Source organism: Myotis lucifugus, unplaced genomic scaffold (genome assembly GCF_000147115.1).
Source record: "Myotis lucifugus unplaced genomic scaffold, Myoluc2.0 scaffold_236, whole genome shotgun sequence".
In the NCBI taxonomy this organism is placed as follows: domain Eukaryota; kingdom Metazoa; phylum Chordata; class Mammalia; order Chiroptera; family Vespertilionidae; genus Myotis; species Myotis lucifugus.
The window spans coordinates 1,195,658-1,221,501 of NW_005871284.1; the positions used below are offsets into that span (position 1 = coordinate 1,195,658).

The following is a 25,844-nucleotide window of genomic DNA, read 5'->3' on the forward strand; positions in this document are numbered from 1 at the left end:
GAAACATACCCAGAGTTAGAAAGTTTTCTGGATGGGAAGGATTAAAGTATGTCAAATCACTCACATGTCTTAAGAACATGGGATTTGAGTGGGAAAAGTAGCAATTTGAAGTTTTTGGTGTTGTTTCCTTTTGTTATTTGTGTGTGTATTTTATCTTAAGCCAATTTGCGAATGCCATTACATCTTGGGGTCAGGCTGGGCAATTTTATGCCATTTGACCTAACAATTTAGAAATTTCTTCTTGAGTGACAGTGATGTAATATGCTGACTCCTGGTACAGGTGTTCTAATGTCTGTCACAACATGAAAGGTATTCATTTCACAGAGACACAACAGAATCAAATAAACAAGGCATGTGTATCGGATTGATTGCAAGGGTTGGGGGAGAGGGGTTCCTCTCATTCAATTAAAGATAAAAAATATTTAGACCAAATAAAATTGAAAACATGCTGTGATTGTTTCCTCTCATCACGTGGTGTAGAGTTTGGCAGAGGGGTTCCATTTTGTTTTGGGATTCTTTTAATGGCTTTATTGAGACATAATTCACACAGTATACAATTTACCCACCTAAAGTTCACAATGCATTATTTTTAGTATATTCATAGGGTTGTGCACTTATCATTACAATCTAATTTTAAAACATTCTATCTCCCCTAAAGTAAACACCCTACCCATTACTTGTCACTTCCCACTCCCATAATTCCCTACCTCCAATCCTGTTCATAGCCTGTTACATTGAAATACTTTTTTATTTTTTTACATTATCATAAGAATAAGTACAAAGGATAGAGCCCTGAAAAACATAAATGGGTATTCAAAAATTGTAGCAGGGTAAACCACAGAGATATTATTGAAGCAATAGCATCTGATGGATTTTTAAAAAGCATGGCCAAGCAAGGAAGCTGTGGGAATAATGACAGATTATGTTATCACTTAAGAAAGACAAAAGCTTTTTAAATATAAAGACAAATGATTTTAAATATAAACATGAAACAGGCTCTGGTTACAGAACCTCATTTTTCTCATAAGAACAACAAATATTGGCAAATTCAGATCCTGACTTCACTGCTCGCCAACTGTGTGACTCTGGACAAGTAACAGAAGATTTTTAAACTTCAGTTTCTTCTTTTGTAATAGGAGAATAATGATGGTACCAACCTTGTAAAGTTAGTGTGGAGGTTAGCACATGTAGAGCTTTGCAACCAACCCTGGCACATAATAGTTGCTCAATAAACACTAGCTGTTGTTGTTTTATCACTATTGTTCATAAAAACTCAATAATTCAGCTCAAATTCCAAAATGGAATTCTTAGATATGCCAACTTGCCACATGTGATTGGTATTCTTTTAAATCTCTATTCAAAAAAGTTTCCTTCCATGAAACCAATGGATGGGGATTTAAGATACTGTAATGTAGAGAGAGAAAAATTTACCTTGATCAGGTATGATTGATAGCGCTGTAAACCAGCCTTCAGTTGCTTTAGAGCCATGTGTTCTGGAACTAGTAAAAGTGCTAATTTATTATTCTCACCTAACACTGGTATAACAGATTTTCCTTTTCTAAATTTAAAGAAAATCTAACAGCAACAAAAATCTTATATAATGGCATTAAACATGTCTAATAAAAAATAGTGGTAGAACATCATAAACCACATATAACCTCTTATAGTTGAAATGTTGAAATAAGACCTTAAATGTGTGACGTTTAAACCTGTGTGAACTGAAGTTGTGATTTGATTTTGTGTCCATAAATGTAACCTCCAATGATTCCATTACTTTTCTTTAACTCCAACACAAAATGGCTTTGGGTAATAAGACTATGTTAGATGATTTCCTTTTTGAGGAATTGTTATGTATTTTCTGTTCTTTTACAAGTGTGGTGCTAAATATTATGTCCCAATCAGATGACTCATGATGCACAACATTTTGATACTTGGGAAATGTTAACACATTACAGCCCCTGCTTTGAAAAGATAAAAGAATTAATCACAGGCGACACATGTTCATTTTCCTTTGACCCCGTGAGACAATTTAAATGATGTGGTTTGCACGTGGCCCCATATTGTCTCTCAAGGCTTCCTTCATTGTCCATCTGTGTCTACATTTTAACCCCAGGCTTTACTCATCTTGGCACTGTTTTGTATTTGCATGAAAATTTGTAAAATTTTTTTTTGCATGACAAGTCATCCATACTGTTGAAGTTAAATGTCTAACATATCTTGCAATGTCACGTGTCATTAATTCTTACATGACATTTTTTTTCTTTTATTTTCAGTCACTGAAGTTTAAATATGCTTGAAATGTAAAAGTGGCATGAAACTGGAGTGATGCAAGAATATTTAATGTTCCTTTAAGAACTTACCATTTTTTAGTTGGAAAAATTGGGGAGGGGGGGAGACTAGTTCCCATCCTTGTCTTTGGACACCAATTCTCAATTACAAATTATGATAAAACCATATTGAACCTAAGTGCTGTCGACAGAGTAATAAATTCTGAAGTGATACTTCTTTTTGTCCCCTGAGAATATTTCTGGTTCTAGAATATTAAGTATAAAATATGTCCCTTTATTTCAGAAATTACTAAACATCTGATTTAATGTTTTTCTTCAAGCCTTCTTAATGATACATAAAATTAAGCTCTCCCAACTTTGGTGAAAGTTTCTAGTAACTGAAAAAGTAATGAATGGCTCACTAACTGACAGCACCAACATTTTAGTACTTTCACGTTTCCTAAATGAACATGACGACCAAAATGGATGTTGATGTAGAAGTGCATGAATATACAAGTAAAATAAGTTATTTACACAATTTTCTCAGGCTTCAAATCTGTAAAGACCCATAATTGATTCATACCAATGGACCCAAATACATGCATGTAAACAAGTGCTTTTCTTCCAAGCAGTCGCCTTGCTGGCTCTACCAGCTGCCATTGCGAAGAATGATTTAGAATACTCCTTGTTGAATTACCCTGGGAGTCTATTACATTCCCTGCAATACCTAAATGGGAATATGTCTTGTTCCTTGGAGAGTGACCCTCAGAGCCAAATCAGTCAAGTAAGGATGGCAGTCAAGCTGGCAAAACATTTTTTTAAATGATAAGTGAACTTACTAAGACTTGTGTGGTTATAAAATGACTGTGAGCACATTTCCCAAAGAAGAGCCCCAGAAAGCATTTTCCATAATAGCAACAATGGGAATAAATGAAAAATCTTCAAGGAGTCTTCTAGGCAAGCGTCTGATAGTCACTTGAATAAATAAGTTCTAGTACAGGTAAAAATTATTATTTTTAATCCAGCCTCATTTAAGCTACTGGAATGGTTTACATTTTTAAGGACGGTCTTTCTTCAACGATATTTTATCATATCAGAATATAGATAAGTAGCTGTGATAGCTCCCTTGCTTGCATGAATATGGAGTTGATACTTCTTTAGCAACAATTTTAACAGATTTTGGTTGACTGAGTCACCAGCTAGCTCTGTGATATTGGCAAGAGACTCAACCTCTCTGTGCCTCTGGCCCCCTGTCTACAAATGAAGGCTTGGGCTAATTATCTTTAAAATCACTTATGAATGAAAATGTTGTAATTATTTATCTGTGTGTGAAACAGCTATAATTATCATGTCATAAATCTATATACTTTTCTGTGTAGTTTTAATTAAATCTAAGTTAAAGTAATTCAAAAAGACAAGTTATTTAAAAAGACATCTAGACATCTATGTGTCTAGTATCCTAATAAAATCTTTTCTACCCGATGATAATAATGATAAAGATAACATTTGATTAGCACTTTACATTTCCACTGCCTTACATGAGTCTCACAACTTAAGAGCTTCTCTCATTATCCGCATTATGTTGATGAAGAAGATACTGAGGTTCAGAAAGATTCAGTCTAAGGTCATGGATTGGCAAGTCATAGAGCTGGACAGAGACAGAGCTTCCAATTCAATACTCTATTATCATTCAGCTACAACCAGTTTTTTAATTCGGATACAACTTTTCCAAGGTGTCATCACTCAGAATTTACACTCCTTGAAAGTAAAATCTGCCTCTAGGGACCCGCTGGCGCCTCCTTCGACTATCCCCTTGCGTCACTACAGCTCTCTCTGCTTTTACAAACTAGTTGTTTTGTCAGCATGAGTGTGACAACAATTAGACGTCCCCTGTTTTTGCCCCATGCCTTTTCTCCTTCACAGTCATTCAATGACAAGCGTAAAAAGAGCTTCATCTTTTCACGAAAATTCCCATTCTACAAGAACAAGGAGCAGAGTGAGCAGGAAACCAGTGATCCTGAACGTAAGTAGATTCTCAAAGAGAATGTCACCTGCAACACAAGAGAAAAAAAATCCTTCACCGGCAACACGCATGATGTAGGCTCTCCCACGCCACACGCCCAGGCAAACAAACACGGCAGGCAGGCAGGTCAGGGCTTACTGCTGTGACCAGTGTTTGGCTGCAGTCTGGATCCTTCCTTCGAGTGGCTCTTCTTTGCAGGATGCATTGGAGAGGGGCTTGAGGACGCTGGGACTTGGCTTCCATAGAGCATTTATCTGTGACCAGGACTGGGTCTGGTTTGCCTTTTCTCTCATGCAACTCTCTAGGGCTTGAGATGAATTCTATTCTGGACAGAAATATTGGATTCCATTGCCACTTGCATTTTTTAGAATGCTAGCTAATTGGAAGTGATTAAATTCCCTATATTGATAACGAGCATTTGTTCACTCTTTCACTGCCAATGACTACTAAACTCCTGCTGAGCAGTGAGCTTGTATTGGTGGGTATGAAATCTAAGAATTGGTCATGAAAGCTGGAGTGAATCATTGCTCTAAGTGGTATATTTTTGTGACAATGTGGACAATGGGCAAAAATGTCATCCGCTGAATCTTTCTCGTTTTTGTAACAATCATCTGCTCAAACCTTTTGAGTTATTTTACAAATTCTGGAGTCTCAGCCCAGGGAGTTTGGGGCGAAAGCTGTTTCAAAATAAGAGAGATTGGGATCCAGATTGCTTAGGCAACGCGGTCTGTCATGGTAGTATCCATTTCAACTCCACTGACTTCTTCCTTCCTCTTCCGCGGCTGTTCTTCCTCTCTCATTGCTCTCTCTGGGGACTTCCATGCAGGACATCCCCGGATTAGGTGACGACGGTTATGGAACAAAGACTCTGAGTAAGTTCCCAGGAATGGTCACTGTAACTTTCCTTTTCTTTTCCCTTCCTTTTGAGTTTGGCTTTTGTTCCTTTACTTGAGGGCCTTCTACTCCTAGCATGCACAAGATACGAGTTTTATTTGTTACGTAGCTGTGAATGCTCCTACAAAGTAATTTTCAACCGTTTTGCTCTGCATGTCAGCATTTAAAAGCCAAGTGTGTCGTCGGGCACTGTAACTTCTGTTGCGATTCACACCTTCCCTTTCCGACCGTGTGATATGGCCAACATGGTCCTGCTGCCAACTATGGCATCCCTTGCTCTGCAGCCTAATTTCTCCCAGAGAGCAAGGAGCCATGTTGAGGGAAAGGGCAAGCTAAATGTTCTAGAACAGGAAGGCGGAAGTGTACTTTATGTCCTTTCTTCTGCCTTTTCACCCAGACCTTGCCAAATTTGATAATTGGCTTGTACTTGGCTATTAGTAAAGGAGCTATTTTATAGTCAAAAGGAACATGCATTCTCAAAGTGTAAATATTAAGCTATTTGATCTTCCATGACTAATTCTTTGTTATTAACGTTGATTGCTTTTTTTTCTGACTTTCAGTGGTCCTGCTTGAAATGTTTGTATGATAAAAGTTTTAGACATGTGTTAATATGTTATTCTATTAGTGATGTATTAGCTTAGCTGTGTTACATAACAGGTCTTCATTTTATAGTGGAAAACTAAATATATTAAACCTTTAAATCATTTAGTTATTAATGCCTTTATCTGTGTCTCGTTGCACTGAGCAATAACAAATAATCTTGTATATTAATACACTATGCTATGATTTTTCTTTCTTTAGTACTAACTTCATTGTGTAGGCACCAGTGAAATAAGAACAGAGTTTTGTGTCTTTTGCAACTGTATCACATGTTCAATTTTTGTTTGTTTTGTTTTAATTTAATAGCTATAAGCAATATTTTTAGAAGCTGATCATTTCATTTGTATAAAACAAAATAACATTGAGCTGAACTTTGTTTTCAAGAGCTGTTTATATAACCCTGCCTAATGATACCCTTCATCCTTCAAATTGTTACTTTGGATTTTTTTCTTTTTTAGTTACATATACAGAAAACAAAATCTGATCAAGAATAAACTACTGATCTCCTTAAAGATGAAAACTTTATCTTTGAGTCTCTATAGGGAACAGGTCATGAAATTTTTCTTGAATTAACAGCTGCAATTCAGATATTAATTTTAACATTATCTGGATAGCATCAAGTACCACCAGAGAGAGTTTCTAAATTTTCCATTGGGGGGGGGGGGACATTTCAATGCATTGCTAATAAATGAACATCACTAATAAGTAGTTGCTATAGTGTCAAAAATATGAGTGATGCCCTTTTAAATCTAGAAAGTGCAAATGTTTTCTTACTCTAAAAAATTGAACAGATTTCAGTAGCATCATTCACCAATTAATGCTTTTGTTAGCCATAATTTGGACTTTTGCTGGAACACGTTTTTAATTTCCTTTTACCTACAAAAATTCTATTATACAATGTCTTGATGCTGAGAGAGATTGTTAAATAAAACACTGCATGGTCCTAAATTTCTCCATAGACAGTGTAGCTTCACTCTGAGTTACTTAAGAAGTAAAAATCAGAAGCAAACAAACAAAAAGAATGAAATAGGCAGGAGATAAGTGAGCTTGGTAAAAAAACAAACCCTTTTTCCCAATTCAAAGTACTTAAAATAATCGTGTGCATTCAGATAAACCATTGTTGGGTATATGCCCTGGCTTTTTTCAGTAATAGAAACTGATTCATCCACACTGCTTTCCCTAGTGCACTACCTAAATTAGCGATGCAGTGCTGGTCATACATCAATTCAAAGAGAAATGATTCACAAAGTATGAAACCCATACTTTGATTTTTATTCGATTCATGCGCAAACTAATCCATCCTGGGTGCGCTAAATAACTCAATCATAGGAATCATTTCACAGTGTTTATATATGTATCATTGCATTGTATACTTTAAAGGTATTACAATTTTGTCAGTTATCCCTCAATAAAGCTAAATAAAACTAATCCATTCAGTTGACAAGAATCTATATCAAATACTTTTAAGCACATCTTTACCATTAGAGAATGATGTTATGTATTCTTTTCCTTTTTCTAAAAATGCACAATAGTTATCACTGTTTAAAAAGCTAAAGTTATTATTAATAAGCTTCAGAAATCTAATAGTCACATATTCTTCATTTAATTTAACTGATATACAAAGCAGTCAATAAGTTGATAAATTATCTTCTATAATTTAATACACAGTACAGATGAAAGGATATAATTTTGGAAATAAAAGCTCTAATTCTGGCTTATACATCCCTGTTATGTGAGGTAAACTGTGTTTGTTTGCTTTTTTAAAAGTAATATCACTGTATAAGCAAGACATTCAACATAAATTCAAAACATCTTTCATTCCAGGACCTGCTTGGTATCAGCTCACTTATCTCCTGCCTGTTTTATCCTTCCAGAAACTAATAACTATCCAAAGAAGAATCTTAAAATACAAACAATGAATTATAGAACTAATTCATGAATCATTTTTCCGTGACTCATTTCTTCCTCCAAGATCTTCTATTCACTCTCTGAAGCAGGGAAGATCTCCAGCAATCCTTTTTCGTCCTGAGAATTAGTTTAGGAAGTATTTAAATAGAAATAAAATTCAAAGGACTCCAGGGATCAATTGGCAATTTGAAATGCAATATTCCTACAAAATACCTAAAGGCTAAAATAGAGAACCAAAAAGCCTACAAGAAAACTGCCAGTTTAGAAACCCCTGAATTTATAGTCAAGAAACATCTAGCTGAGACACCCAATAACACAACTCTGGAAAATCAGACCTAGGAACAGGTCAAAGTATTTATAAAAAGGAAAGTGCTTAGCTTGACGTTATACTTTTTTTGTAATTAAAGATACTTTCCTTAAAAAAAAAACAAAACAAAAAAACACACACAGCAATCAAGTAGTAGTTTTCTGAAAAATGAAGATAAAGTTTTCATCTTTTTTATCTTATCTGCGTTTCCTTAATGCGGTCTCCTCTGCGGCCTTTTACTTGCCTTTTGCTCCCATTTCTAGTTGCCGTGCATGAGTGTGTGCCTTTAAGTTCTGGCTGCTCGCCAATGCTTGGTATCTTTTTAATTTGCTGTGCTGTTCTTGCAGAACATGCTTCTTCTAATGCCAGCGATAGCGAAAGTAGCTACCGTAAGTTATTGCTTTGGTTTGTGGCTTTTTTCCTTTGCAATTGCCCCCCATTGCCTGTGGTGGTCATTTCAGATTTTTGCTGTTGTTGTTTTCATCTTCATCCAAAGCAAATGGCTTGAAATGAAATCATCCTTTGATGTGGAAAGATACAAAAGACACTAGGGCCCCCGGTGGACTCGTGTGATTAATCCAAGCAGTTCCAACCCCAGTGGACTGGCCTATGAAGCAATTCTCCCAGAGAAGGTGGGGGGAAAGTTCAACCTGGTGGGTTTTGACATGCTGCCCCTGCCCCCAATCCCCAAATAATTTAAACTCCCTGTATGAGGGTTGAAAGTCATGGTTTTATTGTCCTTCTCCCTTCTGTTCCTGATCCCCTTTACAAGTGAAATCTTTCTAAATTACAGTGTTCCTTTTAAATCGAGCATGAACCTTTTATATCTCTTCTCTCCTTGATTACAATTTTAAGGTAGATACTAAGATACTCTAACATTATATATTTAATGGTTGGGAAGTGATGAAAAAGTTTCATCCTTTAATGTTGAAGGGACTCACATTTTTTCTTTAAGTGAACAAATCTTGGATCAGAAAGCTTAACTGAAAAGGTAGGTAACTACTTAAAAGTATTGCTGGTCTTTGTTTGGTTACCTCAAGCCATTTGCTTAGTGTGTAAAAAAGTTCACCAAACACCAAGCACATCCTTTTGATCTGTTCTTGTGGTTTCTTACCACCTACTTACTGGTTTTTGGTGACTAACATAGGTACATAATCTTAACTGGGATTTTTACAATTTCTACAATATTTCTTGGTACTCCTTACTGAAATGGGTTACTCAAATAGCAGTTGGTGAGGATATTAGAAAACTGCTGGCCCAGTACATATGACCCACAGCTACCAAGACAGAAATTGGTTGGGATTTTGTTCCTTGAATAGTGTATTAATTGAAAACTAGAATAGATTTTGTTGGGTTGGTTCTATTTTTTTTTTCACTAGAGTGTGGTACTTTACAAAACCATGCCTTTTTTGAGGTAGACTGCCACACAGTGTTCTTGGAATATGACAAATTTAATTTGAATTTTGAGAAAGGCTTTGGAGGACCAGATAGAAAAAAGCACAAAAGAGGAAAGGTGACAGAGGGGGTCAAGGCCAGAGGAGGAAGACAAAACACACCACGAGATAAAATTTAAAAATATTGTGATATGATACCGCTGATCCAACAAATTTTAGAACCACCCAATTTTCTTCCTCAACAGAGTGACAAGTCTTATGAATGAAGGAATCACTAAGTTCTTATCCTCAATTTGGCCCTTAACCTTGTTACAATCTTCCTATTCTTACAATTTTACAATTATCCCAACTTAGAGAAACATTTGCCTCCCTACTCTCTTCATTTGATTTAAAACAAAGAACCCAGGCCAGAAAGAAGTGACCAAAGATTTTTCTTCCTGACCCCAGAGGTACCCTTAGTTTAGGATAAGGAGATATACCATTTGTCAGGTTTCATGGCCCTACTTTCTTTGCTGTTCAGTTTCCAGTTTTTAAGTGTTGTGCTTCCATCCTGTAGGCATAGGTATAGAAAGGAGATCACACCTTGTTTTTTTAATCCTTTTTATGGAAAGTATATACAAGAACTGCCTTTTCCTCTAGAAATCTTTTTTTAAAATATATTTTATTGATTTTTTACAGAGAGGAAGGGAGAGGGATAGAGAGTTAGAAACATCAATGAGAGAGAAACATCGATCAGCTGCCTCCTGCACACCCCCTACTGGGGATGTGCCCGCAACCAAGGTACATGCCCTTGACCGGAATCGAACCTGGGACCCTTGAGTCCGCAGGCTGACGCTCTATCCACTGAGCCAAACCGGTTAGGGCTCTAGAAATCTTTTTAGAGTATTGTAGAGACCCCTCTTTTCTCTTCCAGAGCTGGGAATGTTCTACCTAGAATCACTGACTTTTAAAAATTGGGCCAAGGCTTTTAGCTGCTTGACAAGTTTTGATAGTAACATTCCAAGATGACATCACATAATTCCTTTCACTCTCAGATAAATGTTAACTGAATGAATAAAGGCAACCTTTGGAAGCAGCTTGAATTATCTCTGAGAAGAGAGAGGAGTTGGAACTGGACTCTATGGTATTACTACAGCAAATACGGAGTCTAATAATCTACTAGATTGATTTGGGTCTCATCTGAGGTTACAGAAGGTCAGCCTCTCCGATTGCTTTCTTTACAAATGAACAAAAGTAAGACGAGCCTTTGTCAGAGCTTAGAGGAGTAACTGATTTTCCTTTCTCCAGGGTGGAAACATGAGGGGTTACAGAGGAATAGTAATTTATTTATTCAGCAGCTGCTGTAGGTCATTCTCTCTTCATAGGCACCATGAGACCCAGTATGAATCTCAACCAACTCCGGAGCTCAGCACATGTATAGTGGGAGAGAGAGAGAGCAATAAATAACAAATGCACAAAGTGTGTCAGTTTCTAGGGTAGAAGTCTAGCCCAAGACAGTGATTTCAAAGAGGAAGTGGCTTTAAACTGAGCTTTGGAAAGAAGTGCTTACCAGCCAGATACGTTTAGGAAGAAACCTTCCAGGTAGGACAGTGGCATGAAAAAAGGCACACGGGCTTGGGACAGACATGGTTTCCAGAAAGTGCCATTTTAAAATCAAAACAGGCTGCACTTTCTATTGATTTCCTGGCTTTTGCTGTAATTATGACTACTTTATGTCTCATAAATAGCAGAGTAAACAAACACTGAAAAGACCATTTTCCACTGATGTCCCCGTGTTATTTTTTACCCTTAAAATCATTCCATGTCCACGCTGGGGACAAAATAGCTTTAAATCAGCAGTTAGAAGCAAAGACCCAGGCTGCACCATGCACACTGCATCCTGGAGTTACAGATTGTAACAACCTTACTTAAAAGCCTCATACATTCCTGAGAAGACACACATACACACACATTTAAACAAACCTCAAATTCTAATAAATAGCTCAGAGCTTTGCTGCACCATCTCAATCATTATAGAATTTTTTTTTCAAAATCCAACTATACTGAGCACTAGCCAAATGCAGATAATTATAGGGCACATTTTCTAATTGTGCTAATGCCACCTCAGAACTATCTTAATTATGGACTCATTTCAGATTTCTGTCTGTCAACAAAGTAGTACAGTGCTGGCTGTATTTGTGGCTTCGTTTTCAATTGCCCTTGTATCGGGATGCAAGGAAGCCATGCAGGTGTAATGGAGACTTGCCAATCCCTACAGCTGAAGACTGCCTTCCTCAAAGCTCAGTAAAGCTCTTATGTCATTATGGATAGGGGGAGCTGATGATTATCTTTCTAACCCATTGGTGCTCATCAGCTAAGTAGAATTTTTAAAACTAGAAGCTTAAGGAAGTGATCTGAGTAAGTTGAGGGGCTGATGAGGAGACCCAAGACTTTTCCATTGGAATCAGTCAAAATGATGCCCATATTCTTGTCCTTGGCTTCATGTCCCAAATATTGCCCTTATATTTCCTGTAGTTCTTTAGCCTTCATAAAGCAATTTTTCATTATATCTATTTTCTCATTTGATTTCTACAACAAAACTATGAGATGCATCTTGTAGTAATATTCCATTTTACAGATAAAGTAGCTGAAGTTCCAAGAGGCAATGTACCTCGCTGACATGGTGGCACTGCAGGTCCAACCAAGGCATTTTAATTCTGAATCCTGTACATTCCCACCCTCCCCTAGAGTTTGTAATCCAGGCCTCTTCATGTTTTCTCTGGAATATTTCAACCATCCCATCTACCTGTCAAATTAATACAGCAGCAACCTTTATATAGCATTAACCATGTTCTAAGCCTGATGTTAAGGCCCTATATAGTACATTAACTGATTTAATCCTCTGAACATCCCCTGGAGATTCACTGTGATCTGGAAGAAATCACTGTCTTTGAACCTCAGTTCTCTCCTATGTAAAATGAGTAGTTTGGTTTCAAACAGAGATGGCAAGTAGATTTTAATTAAGATTACAACTCTGACCATTTGGTAATACTGCCTGAAGAGTTGTCCTGGAAGTACTGAGGCCAACTTAAGGCTCTGCAGTAACTCAGGCAATGACCCATTGTGATGCCGGTCAAGGACATGGAATGGGGGAGTGACATCATGTGCTACATACTCGCCATCTATGAACCACAGGAACTTCAAACCCTTAACACTAACATTCTATGACTCTAAGAACCTAATTTATTCTTAACAACCATCAAATGGAGGCACTAAACTTAGAATATTAAATATACTATCCCTGGTCTTCTCTTCCCTCCTCTCTTTTCTAGTTTCCAAAAATTCCAAAAGAACATCAACTTGCTTTTCTCTATCATGAGTGCATATCAAGGTCTTACTCCAAGTTCCCCTTATTGTGACTTGCTTCCAGTTCAAACACCAGGTGTTTCATGGAGATTGTTACAAAGGCTGTTTCCTGCAGCTGCAGATGCCCCCACACAGCACTGCTGCTCTCCCACTCTTAGCCATGCAGTTGCAAAAACAAGACCAAGTAACAGTTGGTACCCTTTTGTTGGCCGTTCTTCCCAAGTGCCAACACCTCCGGAAAAAAAATAGAAAAACTACTACCAATGACAATTTTATGGAGATAACACAACTTTTTTTAAGAGTTGATGTTCATAGGTGGTGTTCATAGGTGGCCCCTCAGTGACTCTGACCCAGTTCAGCGGCTATCTCTGCCACCCATTCTTTGCTCATTGGTAAGATCTGCTTCTATATCCCAGCCCCCAGAGAATTCTACATGTCTTGCCTTTTTGAGACAGTGTCATATACTCAACAAGGAGTCAAAAAAAGGTGTGATTTTAAATATTGACTCCACTACTTACTACCTGAGAAAACAGGCCCCATTATATCTTATCCTCAGCTACTTCATCTGTAAAATGGGTTATCATCAGAGCACCTACCACAAAAGAAATGACTGTGAAAGCCCTTTATGGCCTGGAAAGTGCCATACACATGGATTATCTTTCCTTCATTGCTGTGACCTTTTTCCCTCTGCCTCTTAGTCTTCTTTCCATTACCCATAGGGCTTTTCATTCTTGAACATGAAAGTGAAAATTGGTTTAAGGTGCCGAATTCACAGCTATTATGTGATACCAACCACCATAGCTTCCCTAGAAACTTCTTTACATAACACCTGACTGTCGCAGAGTCATTAGAATTGGGATGGGCCTTGACATAGGGATGTTGCCACTGCTAGTCTTACTGTTCTGAACAAGAAGCAGTGCCTGGTATAAGTTAGAAAGTAAACCAAAAAGCAATGGATAAACAAAGAACTACAGATCTGTCTAACAAAATTAATCAAAGCTATGTTGCTTTGACCTAGTTTTGTGAATCACAAATTATACGGACTGACACCAAATACCTTATTAGAATGATTTGCAAGACCACTGGAAAGAGATTCCTAGGGGAACATAATGTGTTACATTCATTGAGAGAAAACCATACTTCCTAAAGTGAACGTACATAGAAACACAAAGTAGAACCTACCTTTGGCCTCATTACTCATCCTGTTTTCTACCACTGAAATCAGAAGGCAAATTTATTGACATCATTATGTTAAGTGCTGGAGACACAGTAGTAAATGAAACCCACTCCTTTATTTATGGAGTTCCTAGTCTAGTGGCGGGATATAAATATCACCTGATGTTTAAAACTTTTGTTAGACCATAGTTAGTATTCTCCTTTTACATTTTAATCATTCCACCTAAATTTCCCTGTAAAAATAGTCTAACATTAACTCTAAGTCTGCCATTCTTCTATTCCCAAAGCTATACTTTCCCCCAACTATTTTACACCTGTATTTTGATTCCTATGACCTCTACCTCTCAGGCTTTAGATAAGTGGGTTTTTTTGCCTCGCATCCGTAAATGTCAGTTTTATTAAAATGAATCATTTTTCCTGAATTTTAAAATACTGTGAATCTGACTCTTCACATACCAAACCCCTGCCCAGATGTGAGAATGTGCCCTGAGGACTTCTAGGGAAGCTATGAGTAGATGCCACTTAGAAAGAACATCAGGCCCACTCTCCATGCCTTTAGGAAATAGGTTGGCCTAGCGGTGCCATTCTGAGAATAGGCCCTGTTTAAGGGTGAAGTAAGTATGACTTAAGCCGGGGCCACTTCTCATGCTTATAAATGTAAGACACCCCGACCCAACCCCACCTACCCAGTCTCTAGGGAAGACATCTGTATTTCATAGTTTTCTCCACATACTTGCTTAATTTCCCCAAATCTGCTGTCAGTCTGCAACTGACTATGCTATGAACTCTTTTTATGAAATGAACTCACCTGGTCTGGTGCTATGGCTTTTGAAGGAGGAACATGTGGTGTTGACAGACGGACAGTGTTTGAGGGGTGATGGGAAGATAAAGCAGTAAGATTCATTGCCTTTTGGTTTCAGGAAAAATTACCTCCTCTGTAGGACAACAGACAGGAAGCCCTTTTCAACAGCCCTAAACTATTTCCCATCAAAGGATAGTTACCCCCGGTCTAAAGCAAATAAAAGAGCAGACCCTTCTGGGTTTGCAGCTGAATCAGCCTAATCTCATGCCCAGGTCATCAACTGGATAAAATAGTTGATTGAAAAAAATATTTGCCTAAAACCAATTTACCTTCCATAGTTATTTGTTGGCTTGAGGCCCACCATGAATCAGAGGCTGGTGGCAAATGACAGGGAGGGGCTGACACTTTTGCTACATTGTCTTTCCTAGTTCTTTTCCCAGAGTTTCACAGCTAGATTTAATGGCAATTATCACCAAGGACTTAGGGGACTCTTTAATTTTTTACCTTCTTGACTCAGCATTTTCCTGATGAATTAACATTAGAGTAAAATCCTCAGTGTCCAGTAATATATGCTGAGGAAGTTTTTGCATCATAAATGAAGCAAGCAGACACTTGCTTTTGAATAGTGTGCTTCTTTGGGAAATAAAATAGAAGATGAAATAAAAGGTCCCGAAATTCTGATAATCTAAGCAGCCAACTATTGGATGGAGCCTGTTTTTGAACTAGACCAGTGGTCGGCAAACTGCGGCCCCTTGAGTGTGGCTCTTCCACAAAATACCACGTGCGGGCACGCACGTACCATGCGATTGAAACTTCGTGGCCACACTCAAGGGTCCAAAGAGCCACATGTGGCTCGCAAGCCGCAGTTTGCCGACCATTGAACTAGACGATCTTGTTTTAAGTAGTAATGCTGGGTGTAGGGGCCATGGTGCTCCACTGCTCAGTGTCAGAGGAAAGGCAGCCTCAGAAGCCACTGCCCTGATGAGCTGCAGACAACTAGCCTCCATTCGTTACCTAGAGGCATGGCCACCGGTAACCTGACACTGTGATAGTGCTAAACAGTTTTATGAGGATGAAGGGAGTTTTGGAATCAAACGAGAAGAGAGAGTACGGGAAATGAACCCTGAACTGTGCCTGTTTCCTGTGCTTCAGAGCAGTGCTTGTAGCTGTAGTATGTGACTGGTTGTTAGTCCACTGTACATTTCCTTTCTTCTCTTCCCAGGAGGGCAAGAAGACTTCATTCTTTCTTACGAGCCTGTCTCAAGGCAGGAAAGTAAGTTTCCCTGCATTCTCTGCTCCCTGAATTCCAGGCCACAACAGGTGACACCACAATAGGAGGGAAAGAGTGAAGGAATAAAGGAAATAAACTCTGCTTAATGCTCGGCTGTCAGGACACATGCTCTCTCTTTTGCCCTATCCCCAACACACACTGCTGACCATGGAGGAGGGAGCAGCCCCTCCAGATGAGTGGTCCTTAACAGAGAGCCCCACCTATAGCACTGGATACAATCTCCCAGGAGACTGAAGGGCTTTCTAGCAGACCTGGCCTAGGTTACAGGTCATCTGTGGGCTGCTCCAGGAGCCTGCCTTTGCTTTTCCTGGAGGCATTCAGATAGAAGCTAATGGCTGTGACATTGTAGAGACAATGCAAGCATCCGATGAGGACTTGTACCCAATGAACTTCACAGTTCCTTCTAACCCCTCACTACAAGGGGATGGGGAAAACCCCACAGAGTATAAACGGCATTTTGAGCCGAGGAGGAGAAATTATAAAAACATAAGTTTCTGTTACTACTAACAATTACTTTGTAAAGTCATTATCTAAACAATGGCCAAACAGCTGCTTTGGAATCTTTCTTCTCCCACTGAGCTGACAAAATGCAGTATTTGTTTTGACATCGTGTAGGCACAGCCTAAGAGCAAGCAAAACCCCTCCAAATGCTTCTGAATTTCATTGACAGACACTGCAGTTGCTTTTTTCCTGATAATAAATTCCAGAAAGTAGTCACAGCAAACAAACAGGTTCCATGTCAAACATCAATTTCCCAATGCAGGGCTGTATGGGCAATTTATCCAATGCAGTAATGCCCCACAACTCTTATTGTTTGGCAATTTTACAGTCATTTCCGTGTCTCTCTCCTCATCTGCCTCTTCCTCTTCCTCTCTACAGTAAACTACACTCGGCCAGTGATTATCCTGGGCCCCATGAAGGATCGGATCAACGACGACTTGATATCTGAATTCCCTGACAAATTTGGCTCCTGTGTGCCTCGTAAGTATCACTTCTCTTTTCTCTGAGGGGCGGGCGGGAAGGCCTGGCTCCCTTTGAGATGATAAAACGTAATTCTGTTCCTCCAATAGTCTCTCCAGTGATTCAAATATTTTCAATTACCTACTGTCTATGCATCTTATTTAATGTTATCTGCCTAATGCTTTTCATCTATCCTGCTATGTATTGTTCTCTATTTAGTGAGTATGGTATGTTCTCCACACTGACTGTGCTCACCAAGAAAGCAGGATGATCCTGTCCTTATAATTGTGATAGCATTTAAAATAGCAGAGGATTATTGATAGGCATCGGTATGTTCTTGTAGATTGATTGAAATGCCACTGAAGCATCTTTTCCCACAGAATGAGAGAGCTCAGAAACAGTCTTATGTTAAAATCACCTCAAGATGACTTAGAGCCATGCATCAGTTTAAAAATAAAACAAAATAGTCTTCCCCTGTGTGTTAATAGTCCCAGGTGTTGGGAGGATGAAGACAAGAAGGTGTATAAAACTTTAATGTCCCCTCTAGGCCATTACAGACTTTAATCTACTTTGTCACATGGACAACTATCAGGTATCCTGGTCCCTCTGAGAGTATCCCTGTAAAATTCTCTCTGCACTACCTCCTTCCACCCACCATATATTCCCTACTCAACTCACTTCCATCTTTCTCACTGTCAAATTAATGCATGGAAGCCTTCTGTGTATGTAGACAAACCCACCAGAAAATTTTAATTGATTAGCTAATTGAGCTCTTAAAACTGATCCCAACAAATATTTCTTTCTCACTCTACATTTTTAAAGCTCTATGCTTTGAAGTATCTCTTATATTTCAGTACTACACATGTCACCTGGAATGCATAAGAATAGCAGGAATTATATGTGTGCAGTACATGAACAGAAGGGAACTAGAATGATGACTATATCTCGTGAAACTGTTCCCAGTGAGGGTTCTGGGGAGAGAACCTGCCAAAGAACCCATACTGAAAAAGACTCCACATAGAAATGATCAAGTCAAACTACTTATAGCAACTTCCAGTTTGTTCCTCCAATTTTGAAAAAAAACACACAATCCTTAAGTATCATTTTCATTTTCTCCTCAACCTTGCACACTCTTCTCTTACTCTTTTTTTAATTAATAGCACTATAAAATGATAATAAACACGTGTTCATTGTACGTGTTTACAAACACGTGTTTCTAAAACTTGAAAATGCTAAAAATAGAGTTAAACAAGAAAATAAAAACATACAGAATCCCACACATTACCCAGAAATAACATCACTGTTAGTATTTTCCATCTATTCATTCTTTCTATATGAGCATTTTCTCCTGTGGTTGGATACATATTAGATATATACAGTATTTTTTATTTAATATTAAAACTAGAGGGCCAGTGCACAAATTCATGCACATTGAAAGGAAATTAATTAGAAGAAATGTTTTAATATTGCTATTCACCCTTTCTCTATAAGTGTCAACCAAATTCACAATCAACCTGACAGATGGAAACACACGCATGTGATTGGTGCCAGCAAGAGCTTTATATATATAGATAAACTTGCTTAATTAGACCTGCTTTCTGATTTAGCTAAACTTTTTCCAGCCCAGTGAAGCACCCCAACTTCTCTTTCAAGTAGTTATCAGCAACACAGCAGTAAATATCAACACAAAGCAGATTATCATTATAGATCACACAGGGAGAACAAAGGATAAAATGTTTAACTGCAGCAGTGTTTGACTATTCTGCACAGTGAGAAAACCTGAAGTCATTTTCAAGGTCCACCATTTCTTACTTCTTTTCAGTCGGGTCAAGTTTCTAAACTTTCTCAATCTCCGTTTTCTGGCTAATGAAAAGAAAATAGGATTCTACTGAGTCTCCTATCTACCTACTCCAGGACTTCTGTGAGGATCAAATGAGATGAGGCACAGGAAAACACTTCTCAGACATTTGGTGAAAATGTAAAATGTTTCCAACTGGCTGTAAAGCAAGTTGTGTTCCTGGGCTGAAGAAACTCCAAGGAGACTAGACACTAGAGCAGTGGTTCTCAACCTTCTGGCCCTTTAAATACAGTTCCTCATGTTGTGACCCAACCATAAAATTATTTTTGTTGCTACTTCATAACTGTAATGTTGCTACTGTTATGAATCTTAATGTAAATATCTGATATGCAGGATGGTCTTAGGCGACCCCTGTGAAAGGGTCGTTCGACTGCCAAAGGGGTCTCGACCCACATGTTGAGAACCGCTGCTCTAGAGAGAGGAAGCCGAGCGTTGCTGCGTGACATCATTACCTGGTGCCCACAGCAACCGTTTCCGGGCTGGGCTGTGGACCACATTTTGCGCCATGGGGTCTTGGCAGCAGCAGCTGGGCCTGTGTCCCACTTCGGGGAAGCCAAGTATTGCTTTGTGGGCCTGAGGTCCGTGGTGCTGTTCCTTTGTAAATGGCCAGTGCACGTCACAGCAGCTCCTGTAAATGGCCAGTGCACGTCACAGCAGCTCCTGCGTTGAGCGTCTGTTCCTTGGACAGTCAGAGGGACACTTAGCATATTACCCTTTCATATATAGAGATTTTATATAAATATTTTGAATGTTTACTATGCCATAATTAAGCATCTTCCTTTATGGGTATTTTGGGTTTTCTCTGCTTTTCACTATTATGGAATTATAATTAAATGTTAAAGTTATTTATAATTTATAAACTGGTATAATTGAACATCTTTCAAGATAAAATTTTATGTGTTGGCAATTTTTAATATAGATTCCTAGAAATACTGTAGCTAAATCAAAGATTGGAAATATATTAACATTTTTTATTGATATTGATAATTGTTTGCTGTTCTCCTCTTACAAAGAATTTAGCCACAATTAGAGTTGATGACTTTGAGTCCCACCTAAACTGTGATGATCTAATTTTATATACTTTTAAATTCCTGAATATATTTCTACTGTATGTCCTTTTTTTTCCTGGTTATATGACACATTTTCTTGCTTCATTGCTTGTCCCATAATATTTTATTGTGATATTACATCACTGAGAACCTGGGTTTTGTAATTTTTCTTTATAAAATATTAAGTTTTTGTCCTGACAGGTAATAATTTACTGACAGATCAGCTTCTTCCAGTAATGATGGTGAAGATGGGTCTAGAGTAACTTTCCAAAATATGATCTTTCTGGGGCCACTGTATGACCTCTAGACTATCCATTAAGAAATGAAAGTGGAGTGAATGTAGTTCCCCTTATATGTTTCTCTTATCAAGAATCACAGCTCTGCACTGTGCCTGTTTTCTGATGCCTGAAAATAGTTGTTCCATATATTTTGTCTAGTTTTATAGTTGTTTACAGTAGGAGGCTTAAGACTGGTACCTATGACTGTGCCATGGTACTTCATATTACATATTTTTATCTATTTATGTTGGGTGTGTAGTGGGGTAAATAAGTGTAACGAAGTTTATGGGTGTCAATGTAAGATCTTCATGTTATTTTTTTGTTTTATGAAGATACTACAAGGCCAAAGCGTGACTACGAGGTGGATGGCAGAGACTATCACTTTGTCATTTCCAGAGAACAAATGGAGAAGGATATCCAAGAGCACAAGTTTATAGAAGCCGGCCAGTACAACGACAACTTGTATGGAACCAGTGTGCAGTCTGTGAGATTTGTAGCAGAAAGGGTATGTTCACCAACCATCGTACACCTCCCCTGCCGACGGGTCCCAGCTGGCAAACTGCATATTTTGGTCATTACTCTTTCCTGATTGCAGTTGTAAAGTTTGATGAAATAATCCTTTTAGACCTCTAAGCAAAGAATCACTTTAGAGCATGGTCATTAATCTTTGTTCTAATCTCAGTAAAATAAGCTGATGGACTTGAGGGGGCAAGGGTGGAGTATAAACATAAAGGCATTGAACAGCTTGAAGTTTATGAAGATTCCCTTTGTCCTTGACTTTGGTCCCAGTAAACAACATCGAACTTATTAAGGAAGCTTCATTACTCTTGGTGGTTTAGATCAGCATCCTCTAGTCTGTTTATTAGCAAAACTTAAGATCCCCGTGATCAAGAGAGAGAGATGGGCTGACTGCCTAGCCTACTACTGGCAAAAATTCCAACTTAAGGTTGCTGTTGTTGCTGCGATCGCCTCTCTGCTAATAATTTTAAGTGACTGAAAAGAGGAGAACATTCCAAAGAGAATAGGATAGAAAAGCACATGAGTGTGGCTTTAAGATCTGCCTATAGAGACATCCAGATCTGTCAACAGAGAATTCATTTCATAAGAGGGGGGAAAAGAGTTAAGAGCCAATTATATTTGTTATATAATTGATATTTATTGTTGGGTTGAATACTGTTTTCTTCCTGTTGATGTACTGGTACAAAAATGAAGTAAGAAATTTAAATGTCTACCTAAGAATAAGCAGCTGCATCTATTTCCCTCTCTCTCAAAAGTTAGTTTCTATAACATACTGTTTGTAATCGGTTTCCTGGAGAATCGCATCTAGTTCCTCTTTGAACATAAAGATACAACCGTTGTTAACTCGAAATGTTCTGGCCAGTGAATAAATCACTTAGAAACTTTATGCAGCTGCTACACTTCACAGATAGCAGACTTGGAATCTATTACTTCTGTGGTAAAGGCTTGAACCATCTCAGTGCATTTCTCCTATTATAAGAGCTCAAGTATTCATGGACTCAGCTCATTTTCACTTAAATATTATAGATGAGTTGTTATCCCCTATTTAGGACTGTTTCTATCTGCATAATGTGCTTTTTCTCTTCTTGTGTAAAGTTCTGCCAGCATCAGAGTAATGAGGCCATTTCTCTCCAGGAGGTAGAATCTGATGTGTGGCAAATATATCTACTTTTCTAGAAATACTTTATAAAGCAACTCCTTGCTCTGAGCACTCATTGCAGTGGAAGCCAAGTTAAATGAGCTGTGCTATAATGTAATAGGGTTTCTATTCATTAACAAACAAGAAATTTACATACCCTGTGTAAGCCTCTCTCTCAGCATTTAAGATACAAGATTTAAGGTACCTCTTGTTGTGAGTGTCCTCTGCTAGGCTGGGCATATCAAGGTCAGGATACATATAAGCACTCAGCAAATACTTATGGAATTATTCTAAATTCACATGATTACCATTCCTCCAAATTTACCATCAGGCGGGATGAGGCAATGAGGTGTCCATTTATTCCAACCAACAGCTCTGTGAGTGCTCAAGATTTGTGTTTCCATCCTCCTAACACTGAGACTTTGGGCAAGTTCGTTCATATTTCTAAGCCTTAGTCTTCTCTTCTGTAAAATGCAGTTGATAATACCTACCTCATAGATGTGGGAATTCCTTCTTGACAGTTGTCTTCAGAGATGGTTTCCGAGCTTTATGAGAATAGACCGGTCACATTACATATGTCTACATATCTTCTCTGGACAAAGCATCAGCTATTTATTGGGGAGATGGGTGCACCATGCAGTGTGCAGATGATGTTTTATTGAGTTGTACGCTTGAAACCTGTATGGTTTGCAAACCAAGGTCACCCCATTAAATTCCATTAAAAAGAAAACAGTTAACTGAGATAACACATGTGGAATGTCTATCCCAAGGGCAGACACTTAGTAAGGGAGTGATAAATACTAGTCATGGCAAGCATTCAGCAATCACCTATGTAACAACTTTTACTTGTGCTTTGCAGTGATCCTTCTCAACCCTGAGAAATCCATTATCCCTTATCTTCCCCTAACACACTTGCATTGTTTTTAGTGGCTGTTGGATTATGATCACTTTTTCTGGATTAACTCCATATTTTTCTTCTCTTTCTACCAGGGCAAACACTGTATACTTGACGTATCAGGAAATGCTATCAAGAGGTTACAAGTTGCTCAGCTCTATCCCATTGCCATCTTCATTAAGCCCAAGTCTCTGGAACCTCTGATGTAAGTGGAGGCCACTGGAGGCCTTCATCTGGCCCCCTGTTCCATATGACACAGTTCTGTCACAAATGCTTACAAAGGGGAAATGCCATTATTGATTTTTTTTAAGCATTCCCTTTTTTAAAAAAGCTGTATTAAAGTTTTTTGAGTCATTACAGACATGTCAGTAATTCCTTAAAATGTGTTCAGTAATGCTTCTTGACTTTTATTTTCATTTCACAAGTTGTTTTGTATGTGTATGTGTGTGATTGTTTTGTTGTTTTGAAGGTAGGTTGATTTAATTTGGTTGTTTGGTTTGGTTTTCCAAATGATAGACAGTATCATCTTCTAATTGTTTCTTACTCCTGAGAGCAGTTCCATTGGTAAATCTTTTTAAATGTGTGGATTTTTATCAAAGGAGTGGGCAATATTTTAGACTCTTTTCATTGGCATTTCATTTTGTTGTATCACAGAATTCTTACATTCCTTAATTAGAACCTCATGAATATAGACTACTATCCTTTATAGGGAGTTTCTTCATGGCTTTGCAGTAAAATATCTATTACTTAAGCCAACAGCTCCATGTTTGTGCACATTTATGAACAAGGGGAAAAATATATTATATTATTCTTTTAATTTTCAGAAGACTTGTAAAATATCTTCCTTCAAAAGTCACTAAACAAATTGGGCAGATATTCCTGATCTGACTTGACTATAAAGTAACATATTTCCTTTGGCAGTTTGATAGAAATTGTGGGCATTACTTTATAGATAACTTCCGTACAAGATTGAGGCTGCAGTCACCATAAAAATAGCAGAACAAAGAGGCAAAAAGCAGGGACTTGAAAATTGATCAGGCCAGGATTGGTTCTTAGCTTTGCCACTGGTCAGTTTCATGACCTTGAGTTCCTCACCTCTAAACTTGGCACATTAAGAACATATACCTCATAGAGCTAGAAGAATGGTTAAACAAGATCATGAATGTAAAGTTCTTCATACAGTCTTTGGCATATAGGAAGCACTCGCTAAATAGTAGCCATTATTGCTATGAAATATGTCAAGTTACCTTGTTATAAATGGAATAAAGCTATTTGATATTTGATCATCATAAAACATATGAACAGTACAGTGCCTTTTCCAAGAGGTCACAAGAGCTTTGCTTAAATATGCCTCCATTTGGGCCTCAAGACTTCCGCAGGGGTCCTCAAACTACGGCCCGCGGGCCACATGCAAATACAAATATTGTATTTGTTCCCGTTTTGTTTTTTTACTTCAAAATAAGATATGTGCAGTGTGCATAGGAATTTGTTCATAGTTTTTTTTAAAACTATAGTCCGTCCCTCCAACGGTCTGAGGGACAGTGAACTGGCCCCCTGTTTAAAAAGTTTGAGGACCCCTGCTTCAGGGTATCTGACAGGCTGCAGAAGTGAACCACAAAGTTCTGGAAAACAGTGTTCATGGAAAGATCAAAAAAGTTACTTACTCCCAGAGGTGAACACAGTTGCTTGCAGAGGCTATCGGCTACCTGCTCCACCATCTTCTCTGAGGATGAAGAGATGAAGCAAGTTGCAGTAGCTGGAATTGCAGCCCAAGAGAATTCAGTTAAATATATAGTGGGTCTCTGAGGAAATTGCCAGAGTGATATCTTAAAAGCAGACTATATTCTCATAAATAAAAGATGGGCAAAGTTTTTATCAGGGTCCAAAAATAAAATAAGGAGATCGCCAGCAATTCAGCCCTGTGAATTTATGTGTTAAATTTTAACATAAAGAGCTTTGCCCATAGTTGGCACATGGAAAAACCTGGGTTAACAATAAAATAGTGGTTCTTGATCATATTATCCCCGATAGCATGTATTAAATTTCCCCTCATATAGGATACTGTGTGGCGTATTGCACAAAGTGAATTAAGCAACCACAAATTTCATTATGTAAAAGTAATTTATAATCTTTAAAGAGCCTCATAAATTTTATGAGCAATGCTAACATTAAGAAGAATAGAAAACTAGCCCTCGCATCCTGGGAACAGCATCTTAAAAGCCTGTTTCATAAATAGAAAAATAAGTTTCACATCGTCAACAGACAGTGGGATAAATGGCTCCTAGGAAGTGAGGCCTGAGGGAGAAATAGCAGTTGCACATTTGGGTCCACGTGAGATTGGGAGACAGTCCCATCTGGTGCTCAGTAGGTCTACTTCCTTCCACAACTATGAGATGACTTATTTCGTTTTGCCTTAAGGCATTGTCACAGCCACTTATCACCAAGGAAAATTAAACATACTGAAGGCTGGATTCCTCAATGAGGACCAGGAATCTGTCAGAATGGCTGCAGCCACATCCATAGGTCTCCAGTGCAGTAGTGGAGACATTCCAACCAATGTGCCCTCATTCATAAATGCGGAATGTGTACTTTCCAGTTCCGTTTTCCAAGGGTTTTACGTCAGGGGCAAGGCTCTCCTGAGTCGCTCACACCCCAGGAGGAGTGAAGGCTAGGTCAGCCGGAACAAGAGCATGGCAGCTGTCACATTCAGGCATTGATACATCATCACACATTTTCTCAAGCGCATCTTCCACATCAAACCACAGAGCTTATCAGCACACACATGGCTGACTCTCCAGAGAAGCATGAAATGGAGGGAGTGTTTGAAAGAGATGTTCTTTTTATAGTGTGCCCCTGTGACTTCTGTCCCTGCCCCACCCCATGGCAATGAGAAGCTTTCGCCTTGCCACCCCCAGTGTGCTCTTACCTTTTTGCTCCTATGATGGCCTGTTTTCACTCCTGTCTTTGTGACATAATTATATTTCCTTGTCTAGCTGTCCATTCATTCATTCATCCACTTATTCTTTCAATGTGTTGAGTCAGGGTCCTTGCCACATGCTGATAAACAAGCCATGGTCTCTGCCCTTGAAGAACTCCTAGGTTAGGCAAAAAAAAAAAAATCATATATTAGAGAATTAAAA

At 38.4% G+C, this 25,844-nt stretch overlaps 1 protein-coding gene across 9 annotated transcripts in view; it reads left to right on the plus strand.

The window, feature by feature from the left end:
• Positions 1 to 25,844, plus strand: part of DLG2 (discs large MAGUK scaffold protein 2) — a 1,152,012-nt gene that overhangs the window by 1,119,701 nt on the left and 6,467 nt on the right. For 4 of the 9 annotated variants that reach the window (XM_023762199.1, XM_006098452.3, XM_023762200.1 and 1 more), the window contains 5 exons: positions 4,191 to 4,290; positions 15,939 to 15,989; positions 16,887 to 16,988; positions 20,485 to 20,657; positions 22,800 to 22,909. In XM_023762199.1, coding sequence (XP_023617967.1) covers positions 4,191 to 4,290; positions 15,939 to 15,989; positions 16,887 to 16,988; positions 20,485 to 20,657; positions 22,800 to 22,909 — 536 coding nt within the window. Of the gene's footprint in view, positions 1 to 4,190; positions 4,291 to 5,116; positions 5,163 to 8,346; positions 8,389 to 15,938; positions 15,990 to 16,886; positions 16,989 to 20,484; positions 20,658 to 22,799; positions 22,910 to 25,844 lie in introns of all 9 variants that reach the window. The other 5 variants (XM_023762195.1, XM_023762196.1, XM_006098458.3 and 2 more) reach the window with 3 other exon arrangements.